The sequence below is a fragment of the Salminus brasiliensis genome, chromosome 14, assembly GCF_030463535.1.
Source record: "Salminus brasiliensis chromosome 14, fSalBra1.hap2, whole genome shotgun sequence".
Classification (NCBI taxonomy): Eukaryota; Metazoa; Chordata; class Actinopteri; order Characiformes; family Bryconidae; genus Salminus; species Salminus brasiliensis.
This window is the reverse complement of record NC_132891.1, coordinates 8224717-8238810: the sequence shown is the minus strand read 5'-3', so window position 1 is coordinate 8238810 and position 14094 is coordinate 8224717. Positions and strand designations below refer to the sequence as shown.

The following is a 14094-nucleotide window of genomic DNA, read 5'->3' as shown; positions in this document are numbered from 1 at the left end:
TGATGGCAAGTTTCAGCACAGCTGAGAACCCACTTATCAGCCCAGTGTTGCTGTAACGAAGCCTGTGAATGACTGAGCCTTGGATACACTGATGGAATAAAAGCTGCAGGTGTGAAAATGCTGTTATTACACAAAGGAGAACACATTTTTAGTTCATGCCATTGAGAGGCACATTTCTGTCTCTACTCCCCTGAGTGTATCTGATGAACAGGTACCATAAGCAAGAAAAGGACCAGACCAGCCCTTTCTACCAGGATCAAGAGTTCTCTCTGAGCGCAATCCACATCAGATAGCTTGTGCACAGCCATTTGAAAGGGTCTGGAATGAAGCTACTAAAATTGTACTGAAAAATATATTTCAGAATATTCCACTTATATATAAGAATATAATAGTAATATAACACATTAGGCCTATATGTAATGTTCATAAGGACGAGAGAAAATATATATATATAATTACTATATGGAATCAAATCATCTGGTAATAGGAAACTAAATCTAGGGTTGTTTTATAAAATGTAAAATCCAGAATAGGCATTCCTTCAATCTCACCACAGGAAGGAGACAACAGCTCTGACTCTTTGATCGGATATACGTTTATTTCTCCATTGGGATAAAACAGTTGAATGCATTTTTTTTCTGTCCCGAGGGTTGACCACAGAGAATGAGACATCCCCTATCAAAAAGCAAATTGCTTAACCATGCTTTATTGGTCTGAGATGTTCAGAAACAAACAAACAAACAAATAAATAAATAAACATTACTAAATTAGTCGGGTAATAAATAGATAAATATAATCATCAGTATCTTTAACAAACTGGCTGCATCAGTAAAGTCCACGGTGACCCTTCTTTCCACGGCGGTGGTGATGATGGTATCTACAGTGAAAGTGTGCACAGTTCATTTGGGGGGTCGTTTTGGAGGTGGGTGTTTAGATGGAGGAACCCGTCCGGAGGCCGGCACTGTTAGCAGGACGTGAAGGTTTTCCAGAAGAAGTTTTTACAGGGGGCTTTGCGGTCTCTCTGGGGCAGCTGTGATAACCGGTTGTAGACAGCTCTCTCCTCCAGGCGTGACTCCAGCGGCTCCTCCACCTCCATGGGGACCAGATCCCCGGCCAGCACGCTGTTGTCCACTCCGTCCAGAAGACCAGACACGAGCTTCAGGATCAGCTCCTTGCGTTCTTTGCTCAGCTCCTGAGGAAGGCAAAGGCAGTTACACTCTCAAACACAAGAAGCAGGTTTGCAGATGCCTCCTGGCTTGGATGCACAGCTCTAAGAAGATGGTGTAGAACCTTCTGCAGATGTTGTTGGCTACAGAATCGGCGTTACAGAAATGCGTGGTGATGGCATTTCCCTCCAACTACAAAGAACCCTAAAAGAACCCATTTTAGCACCTTCCTTTTTAACTGCAGTGAATTAATAAGACAAACAGCAAATGTGCTTAATTAGTGACTGGATTACACAGCATGCTGTGGAATAATTCTCACACTTTGGTTTTAAATCTGCATCTAAATGTGTACAATAAAACACCTTAATGTGCACTTTAAAGTGTGTATTTACAAGATGTATTGACATTGGAAATTTAACCCCTATTAAAATCCATTTAGAGAAAAATACTTAATTAAAATCAGTAGAAGTGATCATTCTAATCCCGTACCAATGAAGCACATTCCCAAAATGTGTTATTCCAGAACTGATTTGACTGAAAATGATATATAATTACCCCATAATTCAAATGTACCAGCACAGTTGTCTTTCTTAGTTTACTTACTTCTTACAGTAACAGTGTTGACATGAAATATTTCATCCATATGCAAATACTGAACACAGTCAAACCAGCTCAGTCAGCTCAACACACCACTATTGTTGAGTGCTGAAAGGACAGCAGGTGGAGTGGACTCACCCTGGTGTGCGTTGGGCTCCTCTCCTCAACTGGAAGCACGGCCGCTGCCCTCACACTGTACAGCACCAGCAGCAGAGACACTAAGCTGGCCAAAAGCTGCATCCTGGCTACACAAGTGAAGGAAAAGAGAGGATGAAAAAGAGAGAGAGAGAGAGAGAAAGAGAGAGAGAGAGAGAGAGAGTTTGCCAAGACAAAGCTGAGCGTGACAAAGCAGCAAACACGTAGTGCTGGTGTTGAGAGTGTGTGCAGAGTGAGAGTTCGGAGGTGCTGAAGCTGCTTCTGTTCTCAGCTCAAGTGTCTTGGGCTTTGGGATTGAGGTGGCCGCCTCTTATATACCCTGGGCTGGCCGTCTCCCGTTGACGCAGGGGTTGGTGGATGATGGGAGGGAGGGGGCAGCAGGGGAGAGTAGGAGGCTTAAGGACTAACAAAAGCACTGAGTAGTTAACCTCCAAACAAACCAGCCATTTCCCTGGTGCTGAGGACCACGCACCACCATGCTCACGTCAGACGGCTAAAAATGGTCCTGACATCAGCCGTAGGAGCAACGACAAAAGTATGTGACGCCAAAAAATATTAAAGTGCTAAAGGTATGCTCAGGTCCGGAAATGCCTTATTGAACTGTATGTCACATCCGTCACAGCCAGGACAAAACCTTGGATCTCTAAAAGGTTAACTTTACAAGGGAATGTTAAACCCTTCTTAACTGTTAATGGAAGTCAATGGAAGTGTTTTATTTTAAGTGGTTTTAGACGTTTTTATCGACTCATTAATCATGAAATTTAAAGCAATGTTAAATGGCTCAGCAATCTAATGGTCTTTGGGGTCATGAGTTCAAATCCTGAACCATGCCACTTTGCCATTAATGACCGGAGTCCAAGAAAGCACAATTTGCCGTGCTTTCTCCAGGTAGGTGGATGGCACTTTCTCCCCTCCTCACTCATAAGCAATGTTTGCCTGCACAGGCATCTGTTAGTCGGTGTGGCAGAGCTGGGGACCTGGCTGGGGGCCTGCTATCCTCCTCCAAGCATATTTCCAACAACTCCAGATCACATTAAAACAGATACAGATAAAGATAAATACAGTAAAAATGAATGGGCTTCTCATATTATCTTGTGTGCTAATTTGAAGAGCAAAGTTCGGTTCCAGATTTCTCTTGGAAGCCCCCATGGATGTGTTCAATTCCTTCACCAGCTCACCTGATTTAACATCATTAAGCATTGGTGATGTTACAGCAGGTGTTAGTAGGTGTTACAGCAGAGAACTATAAGGTAGTTTATAATGTTTTATTACACCTTCTGTCTCTGAAGTGGTTTATAACTTTACAGGAGAAGGAAACCCTTCTTAACTTTTAATAGAAGTCAGTGTAAAGAACATTAGTCACATTTGAACTATGTCAAAAATGTGAAACATGGCAAGATTGGATACACACAGTACGGCACGGTGGCACCGCAGATAGTGCATGTGTCACACACCTCTCCAGTGGTCTAGGGTTGTGGGTTCAATCCTCGCTCCAGCCACTCCGATGATCTTATGTGGGCACCGCTATTCTGACCAGGAAGAAGCGGGTAAGGAGACGGCTGAATGCATGTACACTATATTCAGTACTAGTGAAATTCTACTCAGTTTAAAGACAAACACAGGCACACAACATCCTGCAAACACTATCATTTCAACGCTGTTCACCCCTCCATTTGTAATCTCTGCTGAGCTCACAGATTGATCGAACTGTCTGGCACCTAAAATTGGTCATTGGGAAGATATTTTGATGGTTTTGCAAAGGTAAAAAAAACTAACTAAAAGAAACACAGATGATACAGTAATAGCACTGCACATTTCCTTCTCTCTCCCTCACTTTTATATTTTATATTTTAATGTATTTGTCAGTCAAAATAATCAATAAAGGAAACTACATTCAGCATCATTTGAATTCAGTGCCTAAACATCAAAACTATCAGGATCAGCGGGACTCTCGCTGCAAGGTATTGTCAGTTCTGGCTGTTGCGTGCTGAGTGGTTCTCTGCTGTTGACCCTTGATTTGCTCTGTTGGATCTCTCTTTGATTTCATTAGCCTGGTTCTGTTAGTTCTTTATGGTTCTCGACTCTTTCCTGTTTTTTTTTTTTTTCTAATGTTCATGTCCAGGATCCTCGTTATCCTGTTTCTGCATTTTCTGACCGCTTGCACTACCTTTTTCCGCTGCTTTTTCATAATTCTCATAATTCAAATAATTTTCATAACTCATTTTCATAACTTTTCATAGCTTCTGGTTCGTGTCACAACCATTAACCTTTGTTACATGTGAAAACATAACATTTTAATTTGCCCTCAAACCAAAAAACAGGTAAGTCATCATGAAAAGGAGCAATTGCCAGCACTCAACAACTCCGGCCACTGCTCTAGTTAGTATTCTGCCATTACTACGGTAAATTAGTCATACTGACACCAAAGAAAGTCACAGTAGATTATTTGTGGCTTGATTTTAAAGTTCTTTTACCTCACCTTTTTCCTGGTCTTCGGGCGGATCGAGAATTACAACACTAATAACAGGTCAGTTTTTTTTTATTTTAACACAACTTTGTTAACTTTGTTGGGGCAGTGGTGGCTCAGCAGTTAGAGCGCTGGGTTATCGATAACAGGGTTGTGGGTTCGATGCCCGGGCTTGGCAAGCTGCCACTGTTGAGCCCTTGAGTAAGGCCCTTTACCCTCTCTGCTCCCCAGGTGCTGGAGTTGGCTGCCCGTGTGTGTGTTCACTACCACAGATGGGTTAAATGCGGAGGACACATTTTGCTGTACAGCGACAAATATGTGCACCATTACCTTTTAATCAAAATCTGTCATCATTAATATTTATATAATAATTATTATCATTATATTTATATATAATGTCATATAATATTTGTTAACTGATATTCCTGCTATCAACTACTTATATAAAGTTCACATTTTCTTAAATTTTGTTTTTTGATCTTTGCCCCCTAAAAACTGCTATTTCACTCATCCATTAATACAAAGTAAACTAAAAGGATTTGCTGTGCTCTTTCTCCAAATGACATAACACTCTCATTCAGGTCATCCTCCTCTTCCTCCTTCTCCTCCTGGCCTGCACACGTGTTAGTTGATGGACACCTCTTTGGAAGTGCTTGTACAAACCCGGGCCAAGTTCAGGGACCTGAGAGCTGATATTTGAGGTTTTTATTCATTTTTCACAGCAGTCTGACACGGACAGGCTTGAGGCCCTCTGGCTCTGCTGAGATTAATGCAGTGCCAAGATGATCTGGCCCCTGAGCACCATCTTGATACACTGCGTTTGAAGAGTTCATGCCAATTGACCACCACTGAACAAATATATATATATAGTGTGCAGCTCCAACACACGTCAAAAACACCACCGGCATCAGTTCAGCACAATCTAGGAAGTTCTTAACCCTAACTTTCTGGACTTTGTAGGAGTCATGCTACCTTATATTTACCTTCTCAGCATCAGAGCATCTTTCAGTAAATAGCACTCACTACAAAGTACAAATCCATACTAATGAATTTAGGTTTTATGAACAGTGCCATATTTTATTTGTTCAGGACGGCCTATTGGAGAATGATAGGATGGCCATCAACATTAAAGCCTGGGTTTCTACAGATTCTACACCTGAAACCTGCACACAGCAGAAACACTTTCCAAAAGTATTGGATGAAGCACCAGCCATCATCAGAACACAGTTCCACTGCTCCACAGCTCAATGCTGAGGGCTTTATAGCCCTCTAGCTCACTTCTGGCATTAGGCATGGTGCCAATAGGTTCATGTTTATCTACTTCAGAGAGTCGTATTCTATCGGCAGTACTTGTCTACAGGGACTAGACAAGCTATCTGTGTCAACAATGGGTGCAACCTAAAGTAGCTGAATGCATTCATTAGAAGACATGTAGTGTACGCGGAGTACCCACCATAAGGACAAGGCCAAAATAAGTGAAGTGAAGAAAAGAAAAGCAGAGAAGAGAAGCAATATGTTATTCGTTTAGGTTTTTATTTGTACTGTTCATCCTGCATATATAGTCTGTAAGTCTATATATAGAAACTTGTGGTGGGCAGCCATTGCTGTGGCACCCGGGGAGCAGAGAGGGCGAAGGGCCTTGCTCAAGGGCCCAACAGTGGCAGCTTGCTGAGCCCGGGCATCGAACCCACAACCCTGTCATCAATAGCCCAGAGCTCTAACCGCTGAGAAACACACAGCTAACATCACGTCACTCAGTGTGAGTATGTGCTGTTTCAGAGTGGGTTTATCACAGCATTGGATTGCATTTATTTATTATTATTTAGCTCTGATATCCATCTTCAGGGTTCCCACTCTTTTTCCCAAGGACTTTTCATGGACATCCATGACTATCGGTTGATTTCAATTCACAATCTAGTGTTATTTTGGTAAATTTGTGATAAATGTGTATGAACAGTGCCCTACACTCTCAGAAATAAAGGTGCTACTAATGGTTCTTTGAGTGACACAATAGAAGAACCACTTTTTGGTTCCATAAAGAACCATGTTAGTGAGAGAAACATCACTCAAAAAAACACTTGAGGAACCTTTATCCTGAGTGTATATCCTCTTTAATAAACAGGGCATCAGAAGATGATAAAGATCTGTAAGAAGACTACTGCTGCCATCATGTGGCAAATGTTGGTACTAAAATAAACCTCAGCCAAAACTGCCTCAATGTGCTCTGCTCTTATCTGAGCCATCCAGAATGTCACTGTAGTCAAAAACAAAGGGATATATTTGTTATATGTTTTTTATTTTATTTATTTTTATTTCAAAAGAACATATGGATTTTGCAAAATCAGCTTGATTTTATGACTACTTGGTGCTGAACGAATTGCTAGGTCCTGTCTTCTAGCAATGCAATAGTGGGTACATGAGAATGGGCTGCGGACACCTCCTAAAAGCCACCAAAGAACAGTTTGAAGAACAGTTTGAAGTACAGTAAATAGTGAGCTCACTTGGCGGGGACTCTTCGTTTGACTGAGTATAGCTTTTAAAACCATTCACATTCACATTGCTAAAGGTGACCTCTGACCCTTCTTCCCAGTTTCAGGCCACGAAGACAATTTACATTATACATCAAATCATGATCTAATCCCAGCAGGTTGCACACAAAACACATCTGTGAGGAAAAAAGTTCACTATTACAACCATACAACAATAATAATATAAGCATCTTATACAAAATAGCTCAATTCTAAACTCAGCCCAGAATGAGGCGGTCCTAACATTACTAATAATGAAAAATATATAATAATCAAACCATTAAAGCACAGCAACTTCCTCCTAAAACTAAAGGTGGTTCAAAGGATTCCTTCAGCAATGCCATACAAGAACCACTTCCATAAAGAACCATGTTTATAACTATAAGTGAGCATGACCAATCTTTAAATTGGTAAAGAACCTTTGCATCAAGTGATGGCTCTTTAGACCGTTAAATGGTTCTTCACAATCACACTCATTTCTATTCCAAACTTGAGGCCTTAATCACCAACCTTTCTTAAGAAGAAATCTTCTCAAAACCCACTTGCACAGTTCTATGAAGATTCTGACCTTCACAAATGGTTTTATTTGGGATTTGTTCAATTTAGGAGGACCATGGAGGACCCATCACTAGAAGACCATCAATTTGACCAATTCTGCATCACGGATCAGAGTTTCTGTGTAGATCTTTTTTCAAAAACATTATTAGGGCAGTATTGGTGAATGAGGCCCACTGTTCTTTATGGAACCAAAAGTGGTTCTTTTCCAATAGAGGTCTTCAACTCTTGACCGTGAATCTAGTTTCTAGTCCTGGACGTTGAAATGCTTGATAGGTGTGACACTACTTTGCCCATAAATTATATTAACTTCCCCACGTTTCAGTGGAAATAAAAAATCCAGGCCTGGAAGACCAGATTTGAAGACCTGGGTTCTACAAGCATCGGTCATAGAAAACCACTTGGAATAAACTCAGACCCCACACTTTTCAGGATAAGATTTAAAGTACTCAGACTGTTTTATTACAAAACACTCAACACCGTAACAGCATCCGTACAGGGAGAGTCGAGATGTAGTAATAATTTTAACATTAAGCTTGGGGTTACTTTGTATTAGCTCGTTTTAACTACAATTAATATTTCCTCATGTAAATCCTCTACTATTGATTAATTGGGCAACAACCTGCCATCTCTGCAATCACTGTGTACAGAATGTTGTACATAAACATAGGGTTCCTCTTGACCTGAGTGTCTTTACACAGATTTACAGAGATGGACAGAAAACAACAGTGAAATATAATAATCCCCAACAACTGGCATATTCATGCTTAAACAGCTGCCAAATTCAAATGCAGCTACTTGTAGACTAGTATGTTAAAAGCTGGATATTTGATTTCCTTGGTAATCGCAAACACCACAAGTAGTAGCGGAATGTAACGCCATATTCCTGGGACCACACAATACAAAGTAAGACCAGATTTGCATTGGTCTAAACTGATAACCTGCTTATGTCAGACATATTCCATAGCACACTGATATTATGACATTTATGGCAAACACAAATCTTCCTGTCAGTCGTGATTTTGTGTCAGAATACAAGGCTGAACACTGATCATGGGTATCGCAAAGGAAAAAGATGAAAGCAAATAAATAAAAAGAAAAAAAAATCCAACAGTAAGTCTTTAGGGAAGCCCTGGAGGGAATGAGGACTGTCTGAAACACACAACAAAAGAAAAATCCCCACAGAAGTTCCCTTTCACTTTCACGTTGAAACAGAGCAGCAGGCAGGCTGGGGAGAGAGCCGGGAGACACACACTGCAACTGTGCTCACGGATTTGTCCTGTTTTCACAGAAGGCAGCGTAAGACAAGGTGGCAGCCAAAGAAGTCAGTTATGCTTCACTTAGTACCTGAGAATGAGCAGAAGAAAATGCAGGGAGTTAGGGTCATTTCTACAGCTACACTGTTGAAGAAAAACATACAGAAGGCAACAGATAAACATATGCGGACACATCACATAGGTCCCCCTCGCACTCAAACAGATCTGACAATTTGAGGCATGGATGCTACAAGACCTCTAAAGGCGTCCCTGTGAAATCTGGCACCAAGACGTTAGCAACAGTTCCTTCAAGTCCCAAGTTCTTATCTGGGCCCTCCATTGCATCAGTGAGCCTTAGGTGCACATGACCCTGTCGGTTGTCCTTTCTTGGACCACTTTTGGTAGGTACAGACCACTGCATACTAGCAACACCCCACAGGACCTGTCTGATGTTTTGACCCAGGCGTCTAACCATCACAACCATTCGGCTCTTATTAAAGTAGCTCAGAATCACATGCTTGCCCATTTTCCCAGCTTTTAACAAATCACCTTCAAGAGCTAACTTTTCTTTTGCTGCCTAATATCTCCCACCCTCCCACAGATGACGGTTAGTGGTGCTAATGTTATGGCTTATGGCTGTATTTATTTAATGCAAACTACAGCAAGACAACCATATTCTAATCCATCAGCATAATTCCACTTTTAAATATACTGGATGGTGAGAAATCCTACATCAACACCAGGTGTATTGAGCCAAGTCTCGATCAGTGTTCTAAAAATGCAGGTGTTGATCTGCTCAGGAGGCGGGGGTCCTTCTTGCAGGCAGTTACACAGTCTGGACAAAAAGACTCCTACATTAGGTTATGGTGTAAATTTTAGGCTGTCCTCAGAACCACAGAAATTTCAGACATGAAACAAAAAGAATGGGTCATGTCTTCTCTCCTACAACTGGATGTCAGGTGAAATGGCCTCCAATCAAAAGGGGTCAGGATAAATGGCTTAGGTTGAAGTAACCTCAGACAGTAATGTGAAAGATTAAGCACTTACTATGAAACATTACATTGTTTCCACTTTAGGTTTAGGAAACAGATGTTCCCTGTCCTGCAAAAACTTAGTATCTCAAACAAATTTTTCGATAAATGGACCAATAGAAATGCTCCAAAATGACTTGAAATAAAACCTCTCTTGTAATGTTGCTATTTGAGATACAAGGTTTTTGCATGACAGTGACAGTATAAAACTGCATACTTAGCCAAGAATATTCACCTTTCTGGCAAATTCCGGTAGGACGAAAGCAGCTCTGTGAATTTCAGAGTTGTAATATTTTAGGCTCATGCTCTCGATGTCATCCCTTGACAAATCTCGTACAGGTTCACGGAAGTTTGTTTGCTGCAGAAAAGTAAAACACATGAGTATAAAGGAAACGCCTTCAGCGCAGTTACAGTTCAGTGCAAACTGCAGTTCCGGAAAGGTGAGAAAAACAGGAATTATTTGCAGTTACCGAGTTTTTACTGCAGAGCATGAAGCCGATTTGGCCGCTTGGGTAAGTGGGTATGGTGCAATAAGCATAGTCCACAACAGGGAACAGCGTCTTACAGAAGGTGCGCATTTCTTTAATCAGCTCCAGATGCAGCCACTGACACTCCCCTGTGAAAAACCAAAAGGTTTCAATTACAGCAGTCAGCACAGATGGGTATAACACTTCCTAAACAAAGTCAAAGCTCAATTGTGAAAGTGTGGAACTGTGCAAACCTTGACAACAAAGAATTCCACCCTCACGAAGTGCCGTTTTCATGAGTTGATAGTAGGACTCTTTAAACAAGCTTTCGGCCGGACCTGAGAGAAGGTAAAGTCCGGTCAAAATATGCATTACTAATAAATCAAACGCTTATTATTAAGCCAATTAAGTCAAACCATGTTAAACATCTTACCAACAGGGTCTGAGGAGTCTGTTATGATAACATCAAAGGCATCCTGATTCTGCTTCATAAACTCAAATCCATCTCCTACGTTCAGAGTCAGCTTGGGACTGAAGAATCCTTTTGCCATTCCAGGGAGGTACTTCTTCGACACGTTAATGACGTCCTGTGTGGAATATTTAAATGTATATTTAATCCACTATGGTGGAGGTGCCCAATCGTGGTCTGAAGAGTTCAGATCCAACACCTGGCTCTAATGTTCTTGCTTTTGAAGAAGGTGTGTTGGAGCTAAACTCTTCAGGTTTGGGCAACCCTATGGAAGATACATCACAAACATTGTCAGCAGTACATAATCAAACAGAAAAAAATGAGGCACTGGGAGCACGTACAGACCTCATCAATCTCACACTGAACTACAGACTCGACCACTGGATGCTTCACGACTTCCCTCAGCACCCCACCGTCTCCTCCACCAATAATCAGAACCTGCACAGAGTGGGAAAGAAAGATTGTAAAGAGTATATCTGGTATCAACACATGCAGTGATACAGCCACCTGCCATACATCCTCTAAAACAGGGGTGGGGTCCAGATTTGATCTGATGGACCTACTCTGAGGTTGTTTTCCTTGCTCTATCACTAGTTCTACAGCTAGTTTTTGTTCTACATAAAGCAAGTCATTCTGTAAAAGCACATTCCTCACACAGGCTAGTCTGTAAAACTCAATTCCTTGCTTTTAAATAATCACTTCAACCCAAAATAAAACCAGATGAGGAAATGAAGAATATTAAGGGAATTACCTTTTTGGGGCACGGGTGGCAGCACAAGGGGAGGTTTGCAATCATTTCTTGATAAGAAAATTCATCTCTTTCTGTACACTGGATCACTCCATCCAAAACCAGGACGTTTCCGTAGGTCTTACTGTAGAGAGAGTATTTACAGCATGTGAAGGAAATTAGAGACTCAGAATAAGGGTGTAACCATTACAATACAGCACTGAATAAAAATGAGTATTGAAACCTAAAACACATACACACACACACACACCTAGTTCAATACGTTGTGTAGGTATTTACATTGAGAAATTTCAAAATAAAGATATGCTGTGTAAAGATTTGCACAAGGCAGATCAGATGAATTTGAATCATTTATCAGATCACTCTCACACAAGGACACACCCTTTTAAACCAACCAGGGTTTGAAAGTTTCCCCAAATGCACCTCATCAAAACAGATGTTGATTGAGCAAGGATCACACTGAATGCTCGCTCACTTCAGAGGACTTTAACACCAAGACGCTTTTTAGTAAACTGGACCCAGTGCAGTATTTAATTATCTGTAATTAGAGATCAAACCGAACCTGAGTATAAGGAGAACACGGACACTCCTAATACAGATACAGGAAGCGAGAGGACGGCATACAGATTCTACTCCAGAAAGAAAGAATTAAGACCTACAGAATTAAAGACGTTTAGGCGGCACATGGCACTGCAAAGAAGTGCTGTCAATCCCAGCACATAAATATGCAGAGGCAGTGAGGAGCTGGGCTATTTTAGGATTGCCACAAAATAAACATTCAAGAGCCCGTGGCATGAGAGTACACAATACAGTACAATACATGTGGACCTGTAGCTAAGCACATGGACAATATATGAACTTGACTGGAAATCTACAAAAGGGAAAGCACTATAGCTATATATATATATATATATATATATATATATATATATATATATATATATATATATATACACACATATACATATATATACACACACACACACATATATACACACATATATACACACACACACACACATATACACACATATATACACACACACACACACACACACATATACACACATATATACACACACACACACACATATACACACATATATATATATATAAATAGAAAGGTGCTTCAAATGATTCCACTCTTAAATCTATAAGTAACCATGTTTGTAGCAGAGATGTGCAAGAACCTTTAAACTCAATCAAGGTCTGTGATACCTGTTCATTTCCAGACTTTCCAGTTTCACTTGAGGTTTAACAAAACTCTAATTATCAATCAGAAATGTACACACATTCTATCACAGCAGTCTGTCGTTAAATATCTACCAACATCAGGTCTCTCTAGACAAGGAAGGAACCAAGTACGATTATATTGTCAGCTCCGAGAACGCCACGTTTTACTGGATTGGAATTTTCCGGTCCACCTTAAATGCTTCATAGACATCCCGTACAGGCAGCAGCGCGCAGAAGGCAACTGCTGCACCATTTAAGGTGGAACTGAAACCTCCAACAAGAAGTCAACTTCAGCTTCGTGCAAAGTAGGCAGTTTGAACAGCTAACTCAGCACACGACCACATACAGCACTGAAGGCAAGATATTTCAGAAAATTCCTCCAAAGAGTAGAAGTAAAGGTAGTGGTGAAACTGCAGAGGCTAGCAGGCACTGAGGGATCACATTTACACGCCTGTTCACTCCCCAACACAGTAGCTAGCTAGCAAGGCAGCTAACGCTACACTTAGATGGGATGTGGCTACTCAGAACTCACCTCTTAAACACCATAACGTCCTGAAATTTGGATTTTTTGTGGTACAGAACCTCCTCCACCTGAAGACTCATTGCCTGACCAGGCCATAACGTGCACGTCTCGGTGAACCAGCCTTCTTTAATGTTGTCCATTGTGTGAATGAACGTGGGGTAAAATCACGCCCGCTGCTCTTCGGCGCTTCTTGAAAGAAAAGTAGGACCTAAAGTGCTCGGAGTTGTGGAGGATCTTCACACACTGACACGTTGGGCGCTGGAGTCCAACCCAACTAGAAACGGGAACCAGCCAATAGGAGCCGGAGCTCGCCTGAACTGGGGCCGGCGGCAGCCAATCAGCAGCCAGCGTGTCAGATCTTCATACAAGCTAGTTCGGCTTTGCAGAGGACGGAAAGAAACCACGTGAAAGTTGACGCTGATGTCAAAGTGCTACAGGACGAACCGGCACATAATAATATCCCTTCCTACAGTAAAACCCAGCATTTATACAAACGCTGAAGCTCGAAAGACTAGAATCACTGGAGTTATGGGGGTGCTAGCTGCCCCTTACCAAAACCTTTATATTTAGACTAGCTAGGTCTGTAAGTAGAAACTATCCTGCTCAAAACATCCAGCTCAAGACCAGCTTTTTTCTGGTAGCTGATTTCAGAAGGTAAACATTGAGTTTAGCTGGATGGACAGTTTAGCTCTGGATCAGATGGTGTATGTTTTCATTTGAGCTTGATGCTACTAGCTACTCGACCAGCATGTCTAAGACCACACATTAGCCATGTAGGTCGACAAGCTCATTAAACCTTAAAAAATAGAAAGAGGGAAAACAGCTCAATAACAGGGTATATATATATATATATATATATATATATATATATATATATATATATATATATATATATATA

General features: G+C 41.1%; 2 protein-coding genes across 2 annotated transcripts; both read right to left on the bottom strand.

Annotated features, from left to right (window-relative positions):
* Positions 1–577: 577 nt before the first annotated feature.
* sst6.1 (somatostatin family member 6.1) lies at positions 578–2192 on the bottom strand. The gene is made up of 2 exons (XM_072696948.1): positions 1902–2192; positions 578–1192 (listed from the first exon to the last, which is right to left on the bottom strand). The coding sequence occupies exons 1-2, from the start codon at positions 2001–2003 to the stop codon at positions 965–967; spliced, it is 330 nt and encodes a 109-aa protein (XP_072553049.1). The 5' UTR covers positions 2004–2192; the 3' UTR covers positions 578–964.
* A 5711-nt stretch (positions 2193–7903) lies between these two features.
* srm (spermidine synthase) lies at positions 7904–13455 on the bottom strand. The gene is made up of 8 exons (XM_072696757.1): positions 13206–13455; positions 11444–11564; positions 11038–11130; positions 10657–10810; positions 10478–10561; positions 10227–10372; positions 9992–10114; positions 7904–8816 (listed from the first exon to the last, which is right to left on the bottom strand). Exons 1-8 carry the CDS (start codon positions 13334–13336, stop codon positions 8799–8801), a joined length of 870 nt encoding a protein of 289 aa, XP_072552858.1. The 5' UTR covers positions 13337–13455; the 3' UTR covers positions 7904–8798.
* Between the last annotated feature and the right edge of the window lie 639 nt (positions 13456–14094).

Bases quoted from the DNA above. Each gene is read 5' to 3' on its own strand.
- sst6.1 (XM_072696948.1), bottom strand. From the start codon at position 2,003: ATGCAGCTTTTGGCCAGCTTAGTGTCTCTGCTGCTGGTGCTGTACAGT. The intron at 1,193-1,901 runs GTGAGTCCACTC...TGCCTTCCTCAG, and splicing joins GGAGCCCAACGCACACCAGG to GAGCTGAGCAAAGAACGCAA.
- srm (XM_072696757.1), bottom strand. From the start codon at position 13,336: ATGGACAACATTAAAGAAGGCTGGTTCACCGAGACGTGCACGTTATGG. The intron at 11,131-11,443 runs GTAATTCCCTTA...CACTCTGTGCAG, and splicing joins GCCACCCGTGCCCCAAAAAG to GTTCTGATTATTGGTGGAGG. The intron at 10,811-11,037 runs GTCTGTACGTGC...TATTCCACACAG, and splicing joins TTCAGTGTGAGATTGATGAG to GACGTCATTAACGTGTCGAA.